Source organism: Aptenodytes patagonicus, chromosome 6 (genome assembly GCF_965638725.1).
Source record: "Aptenodytes patagonicus chromosome 6, bAptPat1.pri.cur, whole genome shotgun sequence".
NCBI lineage: Eukaryota > Metazoa > Chordata > Aves > Sphenisciformes > Spheniscidae > Aptenodytes > Aptenodytes patagonicus.
This window is the reverse complement of record NC_134954.1, coordinates 23,607,709-23,630,016: the sequence shown is the minus strand read 5'-3', so window position 1 is coordinate 23,630,016 and position 22,308 is coordinate 23,607,709. Positions and strand designations below refer to the sequence as shown.

At 39.3% G+C, this 22,308-nt stretch overlaps 1 protein-coding gene across 2 annotated transcripts in view; it reads left to right on the top strand.

The window, feature by feature from the left end:
• The window catches only part of ARHGEF26 (Rho guanine nucleotide exchange factor 26), a 66,176-nt gene extending 43,868 nt beyond the window's left edge, over window positions 1-22,308 (top strand). Inside the window, exons 11-15 of one of the 2 annotated variants that reach the window (XM_076341498.1) lie at window positions 2,444-2,598; window positions 11,456-11,665; window positions 18,358-18,425; window positions 18,903-19,007; window positions 19,933-22,308. In XM_076341498.1, the coding sequence (XP_076197613.1) occupies window positions 2,444-2,598; window positions 11,456-11,665; window positions 18,358-18,425; window positions 18,903-19,007; window positions 19,933-20,075 (681 nt within the window). In that variant the 3' untranslated portion in view covers window positions 20,076-22,308. Of the gene's footprint in view, window positions 1-2,443; window positions 2,599-5,957; window positions 5,990-11,455; window positions 11,666-18,357; window positions 18,426-18,902; window positions 19,008-19,932 lie in introns of those variants that run through there. The other variant, XM_076341499.1, reaches the window with a different exon arrangement.

Here is a 22,308-nt window from a genome sequence, read left to right as displayed (position 1 = left end):
GAGAAGTTTGATAAGCAGAAAGCCAGTTACATTTAAAGTAGAAGCAAAAATTTGATTATTTTGCTTGGGATGACGAAAAATATATATGCTCCATAAAACTTAGCAGTAAGCACCCATTTACTGCGGCAGGTCTTAGGTACAAATATTAGTAAGCGTGGGCAAAGTGGATGCCTCTTCTTTTCCAGTGGTATGATGTACCTGCTGCTGGAGGAGCTGTAAGGTACAGGTTGTGCAGTTCAGGCTTCGCTTGCAGAAGTTACCCACTGAGCCTGATCGTTTTTGGTACCAGCAGAGGGAAGGTACCAGACATCTTCAGATGCTCTGTCCAGCACGTGGGCAATACCCAAAGGTGCACAGAGACAAAAGTACCAGCATCTTCAGTATTCAAGTTAGGACCCGAACAGGCCATTCTAGTGATGAGGGGTGAAACCTATGGAGGCGGTCAGTATCTTTGCTTAGAATATTGCCTAGTGACAGCACAGTCTGGCAGAAAGAACCTGTCCACTGTGTGCCATTGAAGAAACGTTCCCACATAGCAGCTCTGCTCGGTTCAGTGCTAGCAACAGTGGGATCACTGACTGAGGAATCCTGGTCAGTGGGACAGCTGCCAGCACTGCAGTGGACCTTTGTCTTTCTGGCATCATATGTCATGGTACAGCTTCAGAGATGATCTGTTCTCTGTATGACCAGGACGTGCAGTCTCACATCTCCCTTCATGTTCATGGCCCAGAGAAACAAAAGGTCCTTCTATGGTGTCTATTTCTCCCACAGTTGGGAATAATTTGGATTAATAAAGGCTGGTCTTCAGATTAGGCAGCTATGATCCTCTTTGGCTTGCTTCAGCTGTTGCAGGTGTTGGTCCTCACCCTAGAGAGAAATGGAGATCCTGTTCCACAGAACATTTAGAGTTCAACTACATCAACTAGATAAAGAGTAAGAGGAGCTATAGTATCCTTAATTAGCCATCTTAGATAAAGCAATGACAGTGGACAGGTAACTGTCTGATATTTCAAGAGATCCTAATGTGAGCAGCAAGTACTTGGAAAACTTCCCTTCCTGCTACCAAGGGAAAAAACCTAAGTGGTTTGGTATGGTAATTACCTTGAAGAATGATTCTACCTATACCTCATAAACTGAGGGATGAAGGTTTATGCAAACCTGACTGACTTTTCTTGGAACCAGTGACATATGCTCAGTGAGTTGTCATGTCTGGTCTGAGAGGGTGCTGTAACGAGCTCAAGTCCACGCCTCATTATAGCAGCATTCCTGGAGCAGTCTGATCTGCCCGTCCCCTTCAGCTGCAGTAGCAAATTACATACCAATTGTGGTCAAATATAACAGTCACCTTTTCTGACAAAATGGAAGACGAGGGGAAAAAAGCTAAAGTTCATCCTGAGGAAGGACAGTTATTTATTAATACGGCCTTTCTTAAGTGGATGCCTAAAGGGACATCCTCTAAAAACTTTCAGACATGTCTTTCAAACCACTGGTGAATTTATGATGTCATGAACAAACTATATTGTTTTGGCATTAAAGTGGATAACTTACTCAAACCCTACATATCGCATACTGCTTTACACATTCTTTCACAGAGCTGTGTTGGAACTTCCATTTACTTACGGAGTAGAAAATGGGATTTTACCACCTTTGATTGGTAAGCCTTCTGGCATTCCTCATGCACTTTGCTTTTTCATGGAAAAAAGGTCTGCATACTCTGAACATCTCAATAATAATGTTCACTACTGCATTAGGACCAATCGAATCTTGTATGCTGCCAACATCATCTGTTTATGTCTGTTTTCATATACTCACAGTGTATTTCAAAGCGGATTGTACAGTGTATTTCTCTGTTAAAGAATTTTACATTTTTTTAGTTCCGTGTGTGGTACAGAACACACCATTAGAAAGAAGACACAACATCGTTTTAACTGGCCTTAGGGATGTGATGAAACGCAATGTGCAGTAGCCCTCATGTTTGAGATGAGAAGCTGAAGCTCTTCTTGCCAACTGTTTAGGTAGAAAAGCTTTGAGGTACCTAGAGCAAAATTCAATATTCGTACGTGCTTAAAGAGTGATTGCTTACTGTACAAAAACTTACATATTCCTGGAAGACAGTCCTTTTATTTTTAATCTCCTTAGCAGATCTTGCATAGTCTGTTCCATCCCAAGTATGACCAATCGAATCTGTTCATTTTTGTCTTAGATGAACAATTAGGTCATGTGCATGAGTGATTTTCAAGTATTTGCAGGCTATTACTTGTGTATTATATGAATTATGAAGATACCTTAAACCTTGATAACCTCTGTTTTGTGCTTGTGCTCACGATCTCTGAGCTTTGAGTTTATTCAAGCATTTTTTTCCCCAAATATATAATACTCTGTTATCTGTTTTTTAAAAATCTCTACTTTTGAAGGATTAAAACGTTGTTTTCTTGCTTTGTAGCCATTTCCACTGGTTTCTTCTTCACGATGGTTAGTGAAAAGGGGTGAATTAACAGCGTATGTAGAAGACACTGGACTTTTTTCTAAAAGAACTTCTAAACAGCAGGTGTACTTCTTCCTCTTTAATGATGTCCTCATTATCACCAAGAAGAAGAGGTAAGAACTTCACCAATATAAAATTGCCTTTGTGTTCAACTCCTTGAATCACAGAGAGAACAGCTGAGTTACCGTTGTCCTCTAAAATTATCGTGGCTGCTGTGTGCGCCTCACCCTAGGGGAAATGAAAACCAAAGCTTTCTGGCTTTGGAACGGCAAACTGGATTGCATCCACAGCATTTTTACGTATTTTCTAGCCACTTGGTTGTTTGAAGGAATGAAGGAGGTTCAAAGAGCAGTAAGTGGACCTGGTACAGTTGCATCATAAAACAGGAGGAAATATGGACTAAACATGTTCTAAGTCCAGTAGACATTTGTGAAGCCATTTATATGTTTTAATATGCCACGTCTGAGAGAGTAAATGAATTATGTAGATATTTGAGTTTCTAATATTGCTCGACCAGACGTGTGTTTTGATATGATGAGTAACCACTTGTTAAACAGGATATATTTTTGGCAAATGCAATTGAAATTCCAAATTGTCAGACAAATTAAAAAGTTCATCCTTGATGCCTTAGCAAAGGGAGAAGTTTTGGAAGGATAAAGAAATGTTAATTTTCATTCCCCTCCACGCTTTCCACAGTTGGGTTGTTTTTGAGAATGACGTATGGGAGACCACTTCTAGCAGGCTCCATTTAAATTTTTATCACTAGATTTGAGGGGAGGTTTAGAATAATTGAATTGAATGGAATGGAATTTACATCCTCTGCTGTTGCGATTAGATAATACTTGACAGATAAACCTTATTCCCGAGACTAAAAACTGTTTTGAAGAGCAGTGATTTTTGCATCTGGGTTGGCTAGTTAAGCCAAATACCAGCTGTTTTTAAAAGAAACCCTTTTGAGAAACTTCAAATTCATAATTTAAATAAGAAATTCTGAGGAATTAGGTATAATACAAAATCTGGGAAGAAAATGCTAATATTTAAGCAAAGAGAAAGCTAAATGAAAATGGAGCAGGAAAAATATTTAAGTGAAAGGGTTTTTTTTATAAAGATGGGAAGAAAAGTGAATAGATTTCTCCCCATCTATCTTACTGATGTGAACACGTTTCTGAGATTCGGTGTTTATCAAAGCTTATGCTGAAATGTTTCTGTGAAAGTCCCTTGTTAAATCCCCTGTCCCTTGGCAGCGCATCAGAATTGTATCGCACTTTTTTAAATAGTGCATTTCTTTTCTCATGGGACTACTGTTAACATATTATTGTGTTGGTAGCTAAGTAAATGTTTGAGTTGGGAAAACAGTGAAAAATCTATTATCTGTGTTGTTACATTGTTTATTGGTTTCCTATGTGATGGCTTGTTGTCCAGATTATAAATCAGATTTTTGTAACAACATATCTTATCCAAACATTGGGGCTTTTGATTTATAACAGCTTCCAGCTGTTGGAATTGAAATGTCCTTAATGGGCCCAGAAGCCAAAATTAAAGAATACTTCATGTTAATGATCAGATTCACATAGTCACTCTCCCAAGACCCCCTAAACAAATGGATGTAATTGAAAAGGACTGATTTCTGCGAGCCTCCCAGATATTCTGAGCATGAAGCACGTACTTTGCCCGAGTGAATAAGCTTATTAATAATATCTGAGCTTTTGGTGATCTGTTCTCCCACCCACAGTGTTCCCATGGACACCACAGCAGCAGACAGAAATATTTGTTGCTAATTGAGTTTAAATGTTTGTATTTTTACTCAAGCAGTTGCATTTCAGAAGATTCTTAACATTGCACAAAAAAAAAATCACTCTTCACTACTGAGCTAAAAATACTAATTACTTACTGCTCCAATCATGCTGTTTAATCTTTACCCAAAAGTTAATCTTCAGCTATCCTGTCTGAGCAGTTTGCCATGTATGTAGAACCTTGTGCACGCAGCCAGAAATGGCTCAGTCCTGACTTCTTAAAGGCCAGGCTTGACAGTACCTGTCAGAGAAGTCATGCTGATAACTGTTAAGTAATTCTAGTCCAATCAGGTATGGCGTATGTCACTGCTCACATCCTCATTTCAGGGACACTTTCCAAATGTCAGAATCATCGTTGGAAGAACTGTGTTTTAAATACTGAGTGAGCAAGCATTCCAGAAACCTTTCTGTAATGAGAACTGTTACATTTTAGCTATAAAAAAAGATAAAGGGAGGTCTTGTGTTGGTGTATACTCGGACATGCTCCAGAGTTCTTATGTTTTAATTTTAACGATGCTTTATTCATCATAATCTTCCTCAGCTACAGTTTTGCCTCCTGATTGAAATTGCAAGGTTTAACTGTCTTCTCTCGTCTGTTAAGTAGGTTAAATGGAATTTAGCTACCAAAATTTCTTTCTTTTTAATGGACGCTGTGTGGCTATATCTCATGCCACCATGAAATACTTCAGAGGCTTATGCTTTCCATGTCAGCTACTGGACGGTCCATTTTTGTGTGTGTTGCATATACCGTGGTAATCAGTTAGGCTCTGATTTGTGTGCTGTAAAGCAGCAGGGTAGGCAGTTGCTTCATCACACTTGCCCTTAGAAGTAGTAAGGCAAATGGCTACTGAATAATACTCAAGACTGGCCATTTGGATTAGGCCAAAAAGGGACACAGGAACTTGTGATCTATGTCATTTTACACAAGATTTTGGAGATGAATAAAAATCTGCATTTCCCCACTGCTCAGCTTTTAGTTTATTGGGAACTTTTTTCTGGTTCAGTAGTCCTTTCTTGTAGCCCCTTCTGCTGTGTAGACACGATCTGATTTTTTTTAATTGTCATTTAAAAAAAACCCATAGACTCTCTTAATACTTGTAAAGTTTTAATGCGTTACCTTGAACAGAATAGTCAGTGCTGCATGTGTCAGGATGTCCAAATTGTGGTGGTAAGGCCAACTTTTCTATGGTTGGTGTACGGGAAGATATCAATTAGTTCTTGTTCATGTGAATACGGATGTCAGTTGGATTATGGCATAAAGTGAAGAGCTGGATGATGTTTGGCCTGCTCAACTTCAGGTGCGTTAAGTACTCTTCCAGGGTTACCTGTGCAGTCAGTGGAGAAGGCAGGTCCCTTTGCAGAGCAGTTAGCTTGTCCAAACTGCACTCTAGGAGAGCAGCTTGCTTTCTCTGACTGTTTGGGTAGCTCTGGGAAGTTAACTTAGAAATTTGTAAAGTTAAACGTTGGGAATGCTCTGCAAAGATCTAAGTGTAGACTGACTTTCAAGTAACCTAAATATTTAATGTGTTGTTCATTCAGCTTTTTGTAGTGTTTTACCCTTTTGTTTCATTCTCTAACTCTATTCTCTTTTTGCTCCTTTTCTGGCTTCTGTTCTTTTCTTATTTAACTCCTTGCTGTACTGTGAATTGCCACCATTTTGGCCATGACATCCACTACAGGGACCAGTAAACCAATAGCTTATGCTGACATTGGATTTTGAAGGTAGTATTCTGACATAAGGAATAACATGCAATATAATTCATCTCAGAGTTGTTCGTTCAAGCTGCCTCATGATTCACATGCACTACAGTACAATTGTTGTTACTTGTGTCGTGCTTGGGAGATTTGCTTTGTCTTGGGCTAGTGAAGAAACTATTCCAGGTTCCACAAAGTATGATGAAATTAGTGCTGTATTAAAATATAGAAATCTTAGTTAAATACGCATACTACTTTTATGTTTATATGTATTTCTTTCATAATGAGTTTTCAGTTTTCTCCCTCTTCTAAACCACAAGTATGGGTATAAGTATCGTCCACACCTCTCTGGCACAGCTGATGAGCATAACTGCTGGGTTTAGATAGATACTTGTCTGTTGCCAGGCATGGTAGGGTTTCTGTAGTGGACACTTTATGATTGCCCGAGGAGAGGACCAGGCTACAGAGGAGGTGATTTCTCTGATACCTTTTGCAGGCTTGGAAGCGTACACTGTAACAGGGTTCTGCTAAAAATAGGATACAGCTAGCTTTGAACTCTACCAAAAGTCAAATATCTCCTTTTATTCCACATGCCCTCCTGGGATCTGGTTACATATTTTAGTTATTAATGCTCAAAGCTGTCTATGAGCTAGCTCTGTGTTCTGCAGAGTTCAGGAGAACTCTAGAATTAATAAAGTTTTGTTACATACCACTAAATAGCTGCCTTATCCAGCTATTCAGAAAATCCACCAGTTACATCCTGAGTGCTTTTAGAAGATTTCAGGTGAACTCCAGAGAGGCTTATATTTTTGAATGAGTGTACATTTATTGAATATTCTGTTTTCCATAGTCCCCTAAGGATACTTCTAGAATCCTGTCTGTCTTAATGGCTGCATGGCTTGTCAGCTCCTGAGATACCTTGACAGTGGAATGCAGCTGGACTTCATACACTGGAAATCACCCAAAGGTTCACTGCTACTTGGGAATGTTACCTGTTCACAGCTACTTGCAAAACCATGGTTTTTTTTCAAGATGCCAGGGGTGATTTTGTAACTAAAGGCAAGCACAAATGCAAAGCAACTTCTATGGAACACTGAGGATTTCAGAGTAGTGCAGCTGGAAGGAGTAAAGGGAATAGGAAGACTGACCATGTGCTTTCTGTTAAAGTATAGGTGGCCTAGAACAGATGATAATACATCAATAGATACTTGGTCTTCATAAAAGTGCCTCCAAAATTTGCATGCATTCCTGGCAAAGGGATATAAAATAGTCCTGTTGTTTCATGTTCCGAATCTAAATAGAAGTTCGGCAAAATAGTTCAGCTGTAAACTGAAAATGAATGTCGGCATGTTTGTATTGCCTGATTACAATAATTTTAAAGAATGTGTTAAATGTCCTTCCTGTTACTGTTGCCTGGCTGAGCGGATTAAGTTTCTGTTTATGTACATTTGCTCACTCCAGCACTGTCAGCTTTATCAGCATATTTCCTTATCTGTTTGGAAGGAGGAGAGTTTGTGGGCCTTGCAGAGGGCATAGGAGGTAAAAAGATGAGGACTGCCTAGTAGTTTCAAATCAGACTATTTTGTTGAATAGAGATAAGAAACAGGAAGGATTTGTAGAGGTTTATCTCTGTTGATTAATTAGTAAGGAATGTATTTATTATTAGTTATGCAAATGTATAGACTACATTTCTTTTTCAGATGCAAGATTCCCAAATAACTATAGCAGCATCCCTAGCTAGTTTTGCTAGTTCTGCCCTTGACTAAGCAGGGATTGCCTAGACTAAAATACTGAACTGACTTCTTTAAAACAAACAAACAAAAAACAACAAAATGAAAAACACCAAAAAAAAAATCCCAGAACCCCCACACCAAACAAACAAACCAACCTGTCCCTGTTTTAGAGTATATATTTTAAGAAAAAAGAAAGAGGGAGAGAGAGGCTGATAAATATTAGATATAAAATGTTTTTTTCTTATTCAGTAGGAACCGTCAGCTACTATGGATGGCACTTGAAACAATTGTCCTCAAGTGATAAGTAGCATCTTTTTCGTAGATAAATGAATGAATTTGAATCTAGAGCTGGGTTTAGGGGAATGTGAAACCTACATCCACAGTCTGTACTCTCTCCCCTCTCGTAGCCTCTCTTTCTTTAAAGAGAGAGCATAAAGCATAAAGACTTAGCTTTTCTACAGTAGGACAATCACAATAAATTTAAATCTGTTACGTTTCAGGGAAGAGCTGTGTGCACACCTTTCCCAAAAGATAAGGACATACAGAATACATTTGCATTAAGATTCCTTTTAGCATCCCTGGGTTATATGTGCGGAAATTAAAACTTAGCTTTCCACATGCTGAAATATTGAAGATTCTCCCAGCTTCTTGGTGTGCTCATGTTAAATTCCTTTAATTAGACCAAAACCTATTTGTAATCTGTATTCTTTCTACTTTGGGACCCAAGAAGTCATGTCTAATAGCATAATTAACCTGGCTTCACTTTTACAGAGCTCTAAAAGAGTTTGCTGTGTCCATCTCATTTCCTATGTGACTTATTTTTTAATTTTTTTACTCTAAGGAACGTGGAAACAACAGTCTGATCAAAAGCTAGGTTAATCAAAACTGCGTGGAGAGTTTTAAAAGCCATTTTAAGTTCTTGTAAAAGTGCTCTTGGCAATTTTGGTATGTTTTGTGCCTTTGTCAATGGTACCTGAATGGGGAGTTGTGATTCCAGCCCTCAGAGTGGAAAACACTGGTGGATTGTTGGGAATTGTTGGTACCATTTTAAGACTTGGAGAAAAAGAAACAGGGAAGGAAAGTGTTCATCGTCTTACAAGCTACAGTGATTTCGGTCCTTCTATACGATAAATATAACTAAGCTTGTCTGTCATTGTTTCTGCTTCCTTTGTAAAGCCCCCAAACTCCTCAACAAAAGATGAGAAGAAAAAATACTTGCGAGAAGGATTAGAACATGATATTAATGGAACTCTGTTGATTGTTCGAGAATGTACAAAGCTGTACTGAAAAAAAACCAAAACATTTCAAGTATTTAATTCACAGAACAAAAGTAAAAACCCCACATAGTTGAAATAAGAACTTTGTTTTTACACTAGATGCACTGGCAGAAACTATTAATCTACAAAAATCCACAAATACAATATGATCTGTAAACCTGTCATCACTTGAATAGAGAAATTCTTCTAATGCTGCATAAGTCACAGAAATCAGCAATAACTTACGTTTTGAGTCATAATGTTGCTCAGTTGTGTTTTAGCAATTCTTTTTCCAAAGGGTTAAAAATAAGAATTATAAAGACCATTATATTAACTACTGAGGTATTTGCAGGTATTTTTCTGACAGTTCACAAAATGGGTAGAATATATCCCAACAGACATTAAGTCATCATCTGTCCATTTTCTTATAACACTTGAGCAACCATAAAGGAAGAATACGCTTCATTGGCACCTGCCAGAAAGGGGTATGTCACCGTCAGCATTTCAGACTGCTTCAGTTCCAGGTGTTTGGGATTTGATTTGTATCAGTTCAGTGCTTAGATTTCTGTATATCTCTGGCAGCAAAATTAATCTTCTCAAGTATTTTTTCCATTTAAATTATTTTAATGAACCATAGTAATATGAGGCTCTAGCATAGCTTTTCATCACTCGAGACTGAGGTTTAAATAGATTTTACTTTAAGGTGGAGTATGTATAGTTGCACCTTAAAATTTCATGTATTTGATTTACTGAAAAATTTGACAAACGCAGCAAAGTATGGGCTAGGAGGGAGAACTGGCTTTATGCCTATGTAAGCAGGTTTTTTTCTATCTTGTTGCACCAGTGTAGGACAATAAATCTGAAAAAAGTTTACAAGCTTACATGAAATTGTGAGGTAATTAGTTTATCAGTGTCCTGGGTTGATGATATATCCTGGTAAACTTGCAAATGCACGTAAGACAATTCTGGGAAATATGCTCACAAGCTTCAGCGGAAACAAAAATGCCTTTTCAGCTGGCTTCTCTTTTCTTGTGATCAATTGCTATTTCTTGAGTAAGTGATGTTAGATTCTTTTAACTGTTTCTTTAACTATGTTTCACGACTTTAAAAATTTGGAAATGCATGGTTATTTTTCACTTGAAAAAAATATGTTTCCAGTATTGCCTTGATATGAGTAAGTAGCAAAAACAATAGATAGGATAAATGGTTGAACTTGCATAAGAGTGCTGAAGAATGCTGCGTAAGATGTCTGGATATTCTGAAGTTGAAGCACATGTCACGAATACATTGTAATGGATTGAAGAACGGGGGGGTTGAAGTAACTGTTCACTGCAACCATCTAGCACTGTGGTGTGTCACAGTGTGCCTTGTCCAGACATGCTTCTTCCTGTCTTTGCTCTGTCTTCACCTGTCAAGAAGATTTTGATTAGCTGAAGTGATTCTCACATTTAGAAATAAAAGTCTGCTGTTCAGGGAAAAGTGCATATTTTCTTTTAAGTCCTTGTGTTGTTGAAATCAGTAACACTTTCATGTTCTGATCTGTAATGTCTAATGTTTTCACCTATCTGGGAAAACTACCATAACGTCATTTTGGCATAATTCAACACTCAATGACTTTGACATAAGAAGTAGTTCTGAGGTCTTCTGTTTTCTGTGTCAAACATGGTATTGTGTCAGCAAAGGTAAGTTTTGTCCACCTGTCCACCTATGTTTCAACCGTAAGGAAAGCAAAGCTTCTAACTTGCATAATTTCTTAGAATTCTTTCTAGTCGCTTTTGGGAAGTTACTAAGCACGTGTAGCAGTCTTTATTCATATCACTTAGAGTTGGTATATTTATTTACAAAGTACTTTCTAAAAGGTAAATTGCACAGTGCATTTTGCAAGACCAATAGTGCATGACAAGCCTTTGCCCATTTTTAAAATTCATAATTGACTAAGGTTATGTTTCAGAATATTGTAAAATAGTTTTTGGACTAGACCTTCTACGTGCGGATAGACAAGGAGTACAGATGATTATCCTGTATTTAAAATGAAGATTAATAGTGTTTATCTGGAAGCAGTATACATACTCATAGCTTTAGAGGCACAGGAAAAGGGAAATTTTACTTTTTTTCCTATACGATTCTAAAATTAAGGTCCGTTGTTCATTTGAAGCTTGCAGAAGAAAAAAGTGCAATTCTATGTAATTGCTGTGCCTGTTCTCAAATGTAGTGGGGTTAAGTTGAGCTTACACCATCTCAAAAACACCAAAGTCATTTAACTGTGCCACTAAATGAAAGTCCACAGGGTTTAAAAACTGATCTACTTTATACCTTGGAAAATTGGTAGTTTCAAAAACAAACAAACTGAAAAGATGAAGATCTGAGGTGTCAGAAGAATTGTGCCATACTATGTAGTTAAAAGTGGATTCTATGACTGAGTTTGCTTCCAGACATAATGGAAAACTAAACATTAAACTTGTGGGGTTTTTTCTTCCCTCCTTTGTTCTGCAGTGAAGAGAGTTACAATGTCACAGATTATTCTTTAAGGGACCAGCTGGTGGTACAACAATGTGACAGTGAGGACCTGACTTCTTCTCCTGTAAAGAATGCTTCAACTATGCTCTACTCGCGGCAGAGTTCTGCAGCTCACCTCTTCAGACTAGCAGTCCTCAGTAACCACGCAGGAGAGAAGGTGGAGATGCTCTTGGGAACAGAGACTCAGTAAGTAAATAGTTACCATTTCTGTAATTTTTCACCTGATCATCTCAACAGGCTGCCCCCGCCCCTGTCAAGGTAGTATGAAATGCCCAGCTTCTGTCTGGCAAGTTTAAATCAAACTGAAATGAAACAAGTTCCCAAGCAGGCAGTCTTTGTGATGTCTGATCAGCAGTGACCAAAGGAGTGCTACTGCAGAAATGGTCCTCTATTTGTCATGGACCGTGTTGGTGCCCTGCTCAGTAGCACTGAAGCACTCACTGTGACACCTGTGAACTGCTGTCATTTGCACTGTTTGTATTATAAGTGGATACTCAAAGCGAGGCAAGGTAATCTTGACAAATCTTTTCTGATTCTTAATGAGTGGCAGAGCAGGAGAACGTGCAGCTTATGTAATATCCCCCTAGATACTGGAATAAGTATTTATTGGAATAAAATAAAGCATCTGCAAACCTAGTTCAGTTTCTCTAATGTAATCTTGTCATGAGAGGACTCAGTGGTTGTAAGTCCATGTCATGTTAGTGTCATTCTCTTTCCTTGAGGTTACAGTGTAGGAATAATGGAAAATGGAATGCATATGTTGAAATTCTGTAGACTGAAGTATCCATTATTATGCGCTACTGTTTTGGGTCTTCAGGCCAAGAATTAACTATGCCTCTGCCATGGAGATTGCCAGCTCCCTAGCCAGGGATTACTGAATCCCTTCTAGTTGTTATTGGTGAGGCAAACAAGCAAGGGCTGCAGGACAGAGATTTAAGCAGTTTGGGTTTCTTGGGGGTTTGTGGGGGTTGTGGAAGGAATTTCCATTAAATTTAAGTTACTTTCAACTTAAGTGATATCATGGTAAAAAAAAAAAAAAAAAAAAAAAAAAAATCAAAGTTTTGCCACATAACAGAACTGTTAAGTAAATTACACAATCTAATGATTACATATTGCAATATGGAAGTTTCTTATTGTTTAATTTGAACTACAAATGTCACTTAAGTATCTGAGTCATCACTGGGTTTTGTTGTAGCATGAGTACGATGTGTTCAAATACTTCTGTAACACACTTTCTGAGAACTGGAAGTCAAGCCACAGGTTTTCTGCCTAGCTTATCTGTTGACATAGTGCTTTTATCTAATAATCATTATGTCCAGAGGGTGAGTGTCTAAACCAGAACAGCAAATAGTATCCTGTAGTTGAAAGGGCTGTGTATGTATGCATTCTACAGCTTGCTTAAATATATAGCTGTCCTACAAATAGTTCAGACCATTACAGAACTCAGTGCTGAAGAACTGCAGGTTCTTAAATTTCTAATGAAAGGTCCATTACAAGCAATCAAGGTGGTGAGAGTCACAGTTTCAGGCTCTCTGTAACAACATTCCCATCTCATCCCATGGCACACCATGCTGCTGTGCACGCTGAGTAATTGAGCATGCGAATCCAAGTGTAATGCAGGTTGCTATGAGGAAAATGTTGCTTTTACTGTTGTAGTTAAGGGAGGCTTTCTTGATATACTTATCTTGGTAAGACGACCTTGAATAATCTGACTGCAGAAATTCATTTAAGCTTGCTCTGATACTTCTCTGCGCTGGTTTGTTCCTTACTGTTTTAAAGTATCTTATCCTAATTGTCAGTTCTTTCAGCAATGCAGCATTTATACCATGTTGTCTATAGGTAGAGCACCGTATTAGCAGGAGGAAATAGGCACAGGTGCATCCTAAGGCATAATGGTGGTAGCAGGCAAATGTTGTTAGGGTGTGAATACAGAATGCTCTTGTCCTGGAGCAGTGATTTGTGAATTATTTATTATAATGGTTGGATGGTGCAGAAGTGGAAACAGTACTGATTAAATGGGAGGAGGAGTTTGGCACTGCCTTGGGGAAGCTGTGGAGCTGTGTTGGGATAGAGGTGGTCCTTGTTCTCCTGATGCAGTTTTGAAGAGTGTTCTGCTTTAGAAACGAGTAACAAAAAGTGTCTTGTTCTTTCGGGTGCAGATATCCGAGAGGCCATAATTTCTCTGTGGTGCCATTAACTTCCACACAACCCTTCACAAAAGTGAAAGATTTTATCTGTTTTAGTGGAGGCTGGAGGCGGGATAGAAGACATGAAATAGAGAGCTCCAGACGTATCCCAGCCTGGAAAAATTTACAGTTTTAGGTTTGCTTTCAAAGTTTAGAATAACCCTGAAAGAAACTATAGATCATTAATGATTTCTATTAAAGATCTCATTATAAAGTAAGCAGATGATTCAGACTTGTTTGGAAATGCATTTTTATTGGGAAAAAATGCAGTACATTTTTAGTTGTCTGGGCTTTTTATGAAAAGACATTTTGTTCTGCAAATTTATTATTGATTTGCTATATACTGTTTGTAATATAAATAGCAGTCTAGCAGATTGTCATTCAGAGGAAAAGATTCTGAAAAGAAGTACTTTATTTGAAAATTACTTATTTTTATAGAATATTATCATGTATACAAAAGGTACAGAAAAACTTAACTTTCTGTTAACTTCGACAAGGATGGGAAGGGAATCTACAGTAGGAAGGCCAAACTGGATGGTTTAGACTGCTTATTGAGTAGAGTTTTGCACATGTAAAACTTAAATGTTTTTGCTGACGCAAAGATTTCTAGCACAGTTTAATCATGTTTTGTCGCTTCATGTGGTGTGTGGTTCCCAAGTACGAAAGTACAGCGTTAGGTCAGGAATGTTATATCGCCCTGTGAATAAGGCACAAAATATATGGTATACACAGATTATGAAGAATCATAGAATGGTTTGGGTTGGAAGGGACCTTTAAAGGTCATCTAGTACAACCCCCCCTGCCGTGGGCAGGGACATCTTCAACTAGATCAGGTTGCTCAGAGCCCCGTCCAGCCTGACCTTGAATGTTTCCAGGGATGGGGCATCCACCACCTCTCTGGGCAACCTGTGCCAGTGTTTCACCACCCGCAGCGTAAAAAATTTCTTCCTTATATCTAGTCTACATCTACCCCCCTTTAGTTTAAAGCCATTCCCCCTTGTCCTGTCGTAACAGGCCCTGCTAAAAAGTTTGTCCCCATCTTCCTTATAAGCCCCCTTTAAGTATTGAAAGGCCGCAATAAGGTCTCCCCGAAGCCTTCTCTTCTCCAGGCTGAACAACCCCAACTCTCTCAGCCTTTCTTCATAGCAGAGGTGTTCCATCCCCCTGATCATTTTGTGGCCCTCTTCTGGACCTGCTCCAGCAGGTCCATGTCTGTCTTGCACTGAGGGCCCCAGAGCTGAACACTCCAGGTGGGGTCTCACCAGAGCAGAGTAGAGGGGCAGAATCACCTCCCTCAACCTGCTGGCCGCGCTTCTTTTGATGTAGCCCAGGATACAATTGGCCTTCTGGGCTGCGAGCGCACATTGCTGGCTCATGTCCAGCTTTTCATCCACCAGTACCCCCAAGTCCTTCTCGGCAGGCTGCTCTCAATCCCTTCATCCCCCAGCCTGTATTGATACCGGGGGTTGCCCCGACCCAGGTGCAGGACCTTGCACTTGGCCTTGTTAAACCTCATGAGGTACACAAGGGCCCACTCCTCAAGCTTGTCCAGGTCCCTCTGGATGGCATCCTGTCCCTCAGGGCATGTCGACCGCACCACTCAGCTTGGTGTCATCTGCAAACTTGCTGAGGGTGCACTCGATCCCACTGTCTATGTCATTGATGAAGATATTAAACAGTACCAGTCCCAATACAGACCCCTGTGAGACACCACTCATTGCCAGTCTCCATCTGGACATTGAGCCGTTGACCACTACCCTCTGGATGTGACCATCTCACCAATTCCTCACTCACCAGACAGTCCACCCGTCAAATCCGTATCTCTCCAATTTAGAGAGAAGGATTTGACCATGTCAAAAGGCCTTACAGAGGTCCAGATAGACGACATCTGTAGCCCTTCCCGTGTGCACTGATGTAGTTGCTCCGTCATAGAAGGCCACTAGGTTAGTCAGGCAGGACTTGCCCTTGGTGAAGCCATGCTGGCTGTCTCGAATCACCTCCCTGTCCTCCATGTGCCTTAGCACAGCTTCCAGGAGGATCTGTTCCGTGATCTTCCCAGGCACAGAGGTGAGACCGACTGGCCTGTAGTTCCCCGGGTCTTCCTTCTTTCCCTTTTTAAAAATGGGGATTATGTTTCCCCTTTTCCAGTCAGTGGCAACTTCACCAGACTGCCACGACTTCTCAAATACAATGGATAGTGGCTTAGCAACTTCATCCGCCAGTTCCCTCAGGACCCGCGGATGGATCTCATTGGGTCCCATGGACTTGTGCACCTTCAGGTGCCTTAGATGGTCTCGAACCTGATGTTCTCCCACAGTGGGCAGCTCTTTATTCTCCCAGTCCCTGCCTTTGCTTTCTGTGGCTTGGGCGGTGAGGCTTGAGCACTGGACAGTGAAGACCGAGGCAAAAACGTCATTGAGTACCTCAGCCTTCTCCGTGTCCCGGGTAACTAGGTCTCCCGTTTCGTTCCGGAGAGGGCCCACATTTTCCCTCATCTTCCTTTTATCCCCGACGTACCTATAGAATCTTTTCTTGTTGCCCTTGATGTCCCTGGCCAGATTTAATTCTATCAGGGCTTTAGCTTTCCTAACCTGATCCCTGTCTGCTCGGACAATTTCCCTGTATTCCTCCCAGGCTACCTGTCCTTGCTTCCACCCTCTGCAGGGTGGAAGAAATACATACTTAAATATAAAGAAATACAAGAAAAATATACTTAAACTGGGAGACAGTCTGGCATTATCCCATTTTTCTCAGAGTTGTCTGAAAGGAAATGCAGTTTTCCTGTTAAGAATGGTTACAGGGAAAGGAAAATATGAGTCTAACACCTGTTTCTAAAAAAAACCAACCAAGCCACAAAGTTAAGCTCATGCAGAATTGTATACAGACATTCTTATTTTGGTTGAAACACAAGTTTAGTATCACCTACTTTTAATGACTGAAATGTCTAAAGTAGCATGCGTTGTCTTTTTGGCCATCTGTACGAGATCAACAGGTATCAAATGTTAGTAGGACATGTGCAGTAGTTTCATCTTTGAGGAAGAATGTGTGTTGGGATTTTAAAAAAATAATCACAGTTTCTCACTGAATGCCAAAAAAACAGTACAAATATTCATATTCAAAATAATCAGTGGGATATTTTTTTCATTCTGAAAGAAGCATGCTCGGAAAGACTTGCATTCTGAATCCCTTCATCCAAAGGAGGTTTTGGTAGTCTGTGAACAGAAAAGAGATTTCTAGAGCTAGCTAGAAGAAAGGCCATGAGAAGGTGTCGGTGTTGTCGGAAAAGACTGATGAACTTTATCATGGAATGATGTGTAGTGGGACGTTCCAGTAATTCCTGCCCTCCCTCTGCTCTTCAGGCTGGACTTCACAGACTAACTACAACCCCTTGCTGAATCGTCTCCTCAGTTGCTGAGTGATGGTGCATCTTGGAATATGTACTCTAGAGAAGTCTCTCATAACTTGTGTAAATGTCCCATTTTCTGACACTTCTGAAGACACCATAGTGCTATTTTCAAACAGAATTTTATTCTGTTTTCAGATGTTTCAGATTTTTGACAAAATCGGGTCTCAGCAGAAGGCAGGCGTTTTTCATTATTTTTGGTTAAAAACTGAAGTTATCCAAAGATAGCAACAACAATTTTTTTAGGGGAGGGGGAATAGGAAAATTCAACCCTGCAATTCCCTTGTGTTATTCTAATCTGTACTGATAGCAAAGATCTTCACCAAACATGAGATAAAATCTACTTTCACTGAAATGTTTGTTTTGGGAATCAAGTTCAAATTTTGATTTGCCAAAATGCAGTTATAATGATTGTTATAGCTCAGCCGTTAACGGGGGTGACTTAGGATTAGCTTTCTTTTTCCTTTACTGTCTGACATCACTTTAGCTTGTCCCACTCCCTTCCAAATCTGTTGTCAGTAATTTTCACTTCTGTCATTTATTGTATAACACTTAGAATCTAGATAATTCTTTCTGCTCTCCTCAGAAATACTGATGCACGTAATCTGAGATTGATTGATTGTTTTTCCTAGGTTATACAAGGTGGGATTCAAATGACTAGTTTAGGCCTCTGTTGGGTCCCTGCTTATTTGTGCTGGCTCTCAGATTCCCCAAACCGACACATCTGGAAACATAAATGTGTCCTTCTGAGAGCACAGAGAAACTTTAGTTCTTTTTTTTTTTTTGTTCTCCCTCCCCCCCCCCCCCCCTTCTTGCTTTTCATTCTAAGTGCACATTGCAGGTAGTTCTTACTCACAGGAAACCTGTTGGTACTGTATATTAAAATTGCTGTATTGCATTTATCAGATGCTTTGTACATTAGATGGATTTTTTTTTTTTAAATAAGGTTACTAATAAGTATTATTCACAGATACTAGCGGAGAAGTTTACCTGCATTACTTAAAAATAGTTAAAAGTATATAAGACATCATGCCAGTAGGTCTCAAATATATAGGCTTTTTTCCTAATCCAGCATACTTAAAATAGTTAAATATGTTTGAACGATATATTACTAGAAGTAGTATCGCACCTTCTGGCCATATTTTGAGAGGAGGAGAAAGGAGGTTTTGTTTTGTTTTCTTTACCCAAAAGAGGAAAAAATTAAATAGAGAATCTTGAAAAGGGGAGTAGTCTTGACCATTATCAAGAGCACGAGTTGGAAAACTGAGTTTTGTCTTTGTCATTTGCAGGAGTGACAGAGCTCGCTGGATTACAGCGCTTGGACGGGACAGAGACGGGCAGAAAACAGACAGGACAAGTAAGTTACAACTGACAAGATTTCCGAGAGCTTTGACACGAGAATGGAAATGCACTGCCCCTTAGTGGGGACGTGAGCAAGTGTAGACTATAAATACCCTTAGAAGCTTCTTCTCCTGGGCTCTGTTGCTTTAGCATATGTGAAGTTGCCATCTCTTCCTGTGCCCAGGGGCTTCTTTGAGGAGTTCCGTTTCGCACAGTAATTTCCGTTTGCGTTCATTAACACTGGTTTGGTCAGCTGTTTCAATCCGTTAGCAAAAGTGCAAAGCCCCTTCCCTTGTATGTTTATCCCAAGTTTGTTTGTGTGTAATTGCTCAGGTAGGAAGCCATTTGCATAATTTGCTGCCTCCTTTGGTTTTTTTTGGGGGGTGTATACTCTAAGATGGAAATTTTTAAAATAAGTTGTATATATATATTTTAATAAAGGATACTGTGTTATGTGAATTGTTTAATTCAGCCTGGCTTATTTCTTCCACAGCTTTGACTCAGGTAGAGATCATCAGAACCTACACAGCAAAGCAGTCAGATGAACTGTCTCTTCAAGTTGCTGATGTTGTTTTGGTTTATCAAAAAGTAAATGATGGTGAGTGAGAATTTTGCTGTTAGTAACCATCTGTCACCACTGCAGGTGAATCCAGCTAGAAAAATTTGTTTCCTAATAGCGTTGGCCATACAATGAATAAAGGTTTAGCTTCCAAGAAAAACTTGAGCATTTTGGTTCAGGTTTCTAAAGGACAGCCTCTGTTTAGGCAACAGATGTTCAAAGTAACTCATCGCCTGTCATAATTCATATAGGTAAATAGCTGCAGAAAGTATGTGCTGGTTGGTTTTGACATGCAAAATGTCCACAAATAAGAAATTGAATTCTGCCTAAAAACATGGAGCTCAGACATTTTAGTGAGTGAGCACCAGGTTTGTCTGAGTAAGAGAAACAGACGCATTATTAATCATGTCACATACTGTACTTCACTGCCTGTTAAGTATAGGGGTCTAGCACAGTGTTTTTGCTTAAGTTTTCCATAGCATCAAGTACCCTGAGATCAAAATTGATTCTTGTCTGGACGTGCAGGTGATTCTACTAATATCTCGTGATATTAGCGCTGACTCAGTGATGCTGTCAGCACGTGAAGTACTAAGTCCTAACTTAACGGTTACTCAATATTACATATGAAATCAAAGATCCTATTGGTTGTGCTGCATTGCTTTCTTTAGATTGCAATTATATTATACTCTTTATATTATTTCAAACAATATATTTGAATTACAATATAAAAATGTATTACACTGGTTTCATATAATACTTACTTTTATGTACTATTTTGTTCCTAGTCTGTCCGTACAAAAAAAAGTATCTGCTGAACTTATCTTAATCTGGTACTTTATTCACTACCAAGGTAGAAGTATAATGTATGCGATGACTGTGTCAAGTGCAACACACACAGTTCTGACAGAGTATCTTGAACATTACCTGAAAAGGTTTGTTACTCCTTGTCCGTTCACCCTTGCAGGTTGGTATGAAGGGGAGCGATTGCGGGATGGCGAAAGAGGTTGGTTTCCCATGGAGTGTGCTAAAGAAATCACGTGTCGTGCCACGATTGACAAAAACATGGAACGGATGGGACGCTTACTTGGACTTGAAACCAACGTGTAGACTGTTTTTGCTTCTTCATGCTATGCTACAGGATTTGCACTAACTGCAGTCGGTGGGGGCATGGTTGCATGTCCTACAGCTCTCACGTGGAAGATGTGGGTCACCAATGCGAAAAATCTAGTAACAGAGCACTGATGTTTTGGATACTCATCCCTTTTTGTTTTGCATTTTGAGCGCTCTGAAATGAAACCTGGGCTTGACCAGTAGCAGATTTCAACCAGAAGTAGTTTCTTAGGCACTGGACATCAGCCATGCGTCTCTTTGACTCAATTTTCAGTTTCAACTTTAGTTCCTCCATCCCTGCCTCTTTACGTATTCTTTCTCCATCCGTTTTTGAGCATTTTTTACTGTCTTTCAGAAGCAGAACTCTGTGTAGCAGTCTGTGTAGGAGACTGAACACCAGAAACCCACCCAATCCATTGAGCTGGAGGTGAATAGCAATATTGGGGGTTTCCCGTTCCTAAGAAACGGCAGCGTTACATTCTCAGTACCAGAGAGTATGTTAATGGGATACTTCCCAGTTGTGTCAAAATCTGTGTGTAACCTGAACTACACTAACCAGCCCTATAATTCATAAAGGACTACCTCTCCAGCATGAATCCAGGGATGTCCCAGGCTTTGTAAGAAGTAATTAGGTCACTCTAAGCAATGTTGGCAAAGCTGACACAAGCTCCAGGGAAGAATCTAAAGTGCCTCCAGTGGTGTGGTGGTCTTTAACAGAGTGTGTTATTCAGGCAGCTCGGACTTTTTCTCCTTCTAGCGCTGCAGTGTTGAAAGGATTTCTGAAAGCAAGAAAGAGGTACCATACTCTGCAAAATACATAATGTTGATTATCTAGTTCTCAGATCCATTTTAGCGCAGGTATTTTAGAGGAGTATAACTGCTGGAAATGTGACCGTTTTGTTTCAGTTTTTCCCATGTGCTTAACTAGGTCGTCGTATTAAGCTACTGCTTCAGAGCAAGGGTTTTTTGATGGGGACTGCAGAAAACATGAAATACTTCGTTCTAGGTTTGGGGTGTTTGTTTTGGGTTTTTTGTCTTTTGGTCTTTCTGTTCTTCTGTACTAGAGGAGGTTATTTCCTGAACTGAACTTCAGTTTACCTACATCTTTAGCATTTGTTAGCATCGTGTTGAGTCCACAGGCAAAAAGAGTGGGAGAAGAAAGATCTGTAGAGGTCTTCTCATCTCCAGTGTATATAAATGGTAAGCCAACCACTGAGGAAAGGCTTGGAAGCAGATCGCTCAGGACCTTGATTAACTTGGTATTTTGTTACCTTTGCCTTCCCCTGCTGCAGTGTGACTTGATGTCATTGGATGCTTCAGGCAGAGATAGGGAGGGAGAGTGAGTGATGAAATAGTACTCGGACCTTGCTTTTAGAGGAGCTCGCATTGGTGCTGCTTCACACACGCTCTTCTCTGCTTTAGAGAAGACTTCTCACAATTGCACTACACACAACACCTGCTAAATTTTTGCATCTGCAGTTTAGCTTTGGAATTTCACAGAAAAAAACCCCAACAACCAATGTTGTGTGAACAAAATACACTCAAAACCGAAATACATAAGTGCATCTTTTCTGTATATAGGTCTGACAGTCTGTATAAAAATCTTCACCTTTTTAAGGACCAGCTGATAACTCAGCAGGGTAGAATACATGTTCAGTGAAAATGAGAGAAAAACTTGTAGTACAAAGGCTTTCTTCTTGTTGCATTCCCTATCTTTTTTTAAAGGGGCTGTATGTTATTTTATATACTGTAATATGTTGATTTGATTTGTGAATGGATTGGATGTTTATAAATATGTATCTCTGTAACAATTTCAAATATATTAGGAAGGCAATAATTTTGTACAAAAATGTTTACCTTGACAGTCTGACAGTGGTTATACAGCCTTGTAAATTAATTTAAGTGGACTGATAAAATAGTAATGAGATAAACTGTAAATTGAACAGACTTATTTAACGTAGTAAAAAACCTGCTAATATTTTAACAAATTTTATTGTACACAGGCAGATGTTTAACACATAACTGAATGTATAAATCCAGAGATTAATGTTATTCAGATTTTTTTAATACATTGTATATATTTTTCATACCTAGTTTTTCCAAAAATGCTGTAATGTTTTTTAAAGACATTTTTCATTTTTCTTATTGTCAGACACAGGTCTTCAGGAATTAGAGACTTCCACGATTTTATAGGACAACAATCAATAAAATGCTTTTAAATCCTTACTAA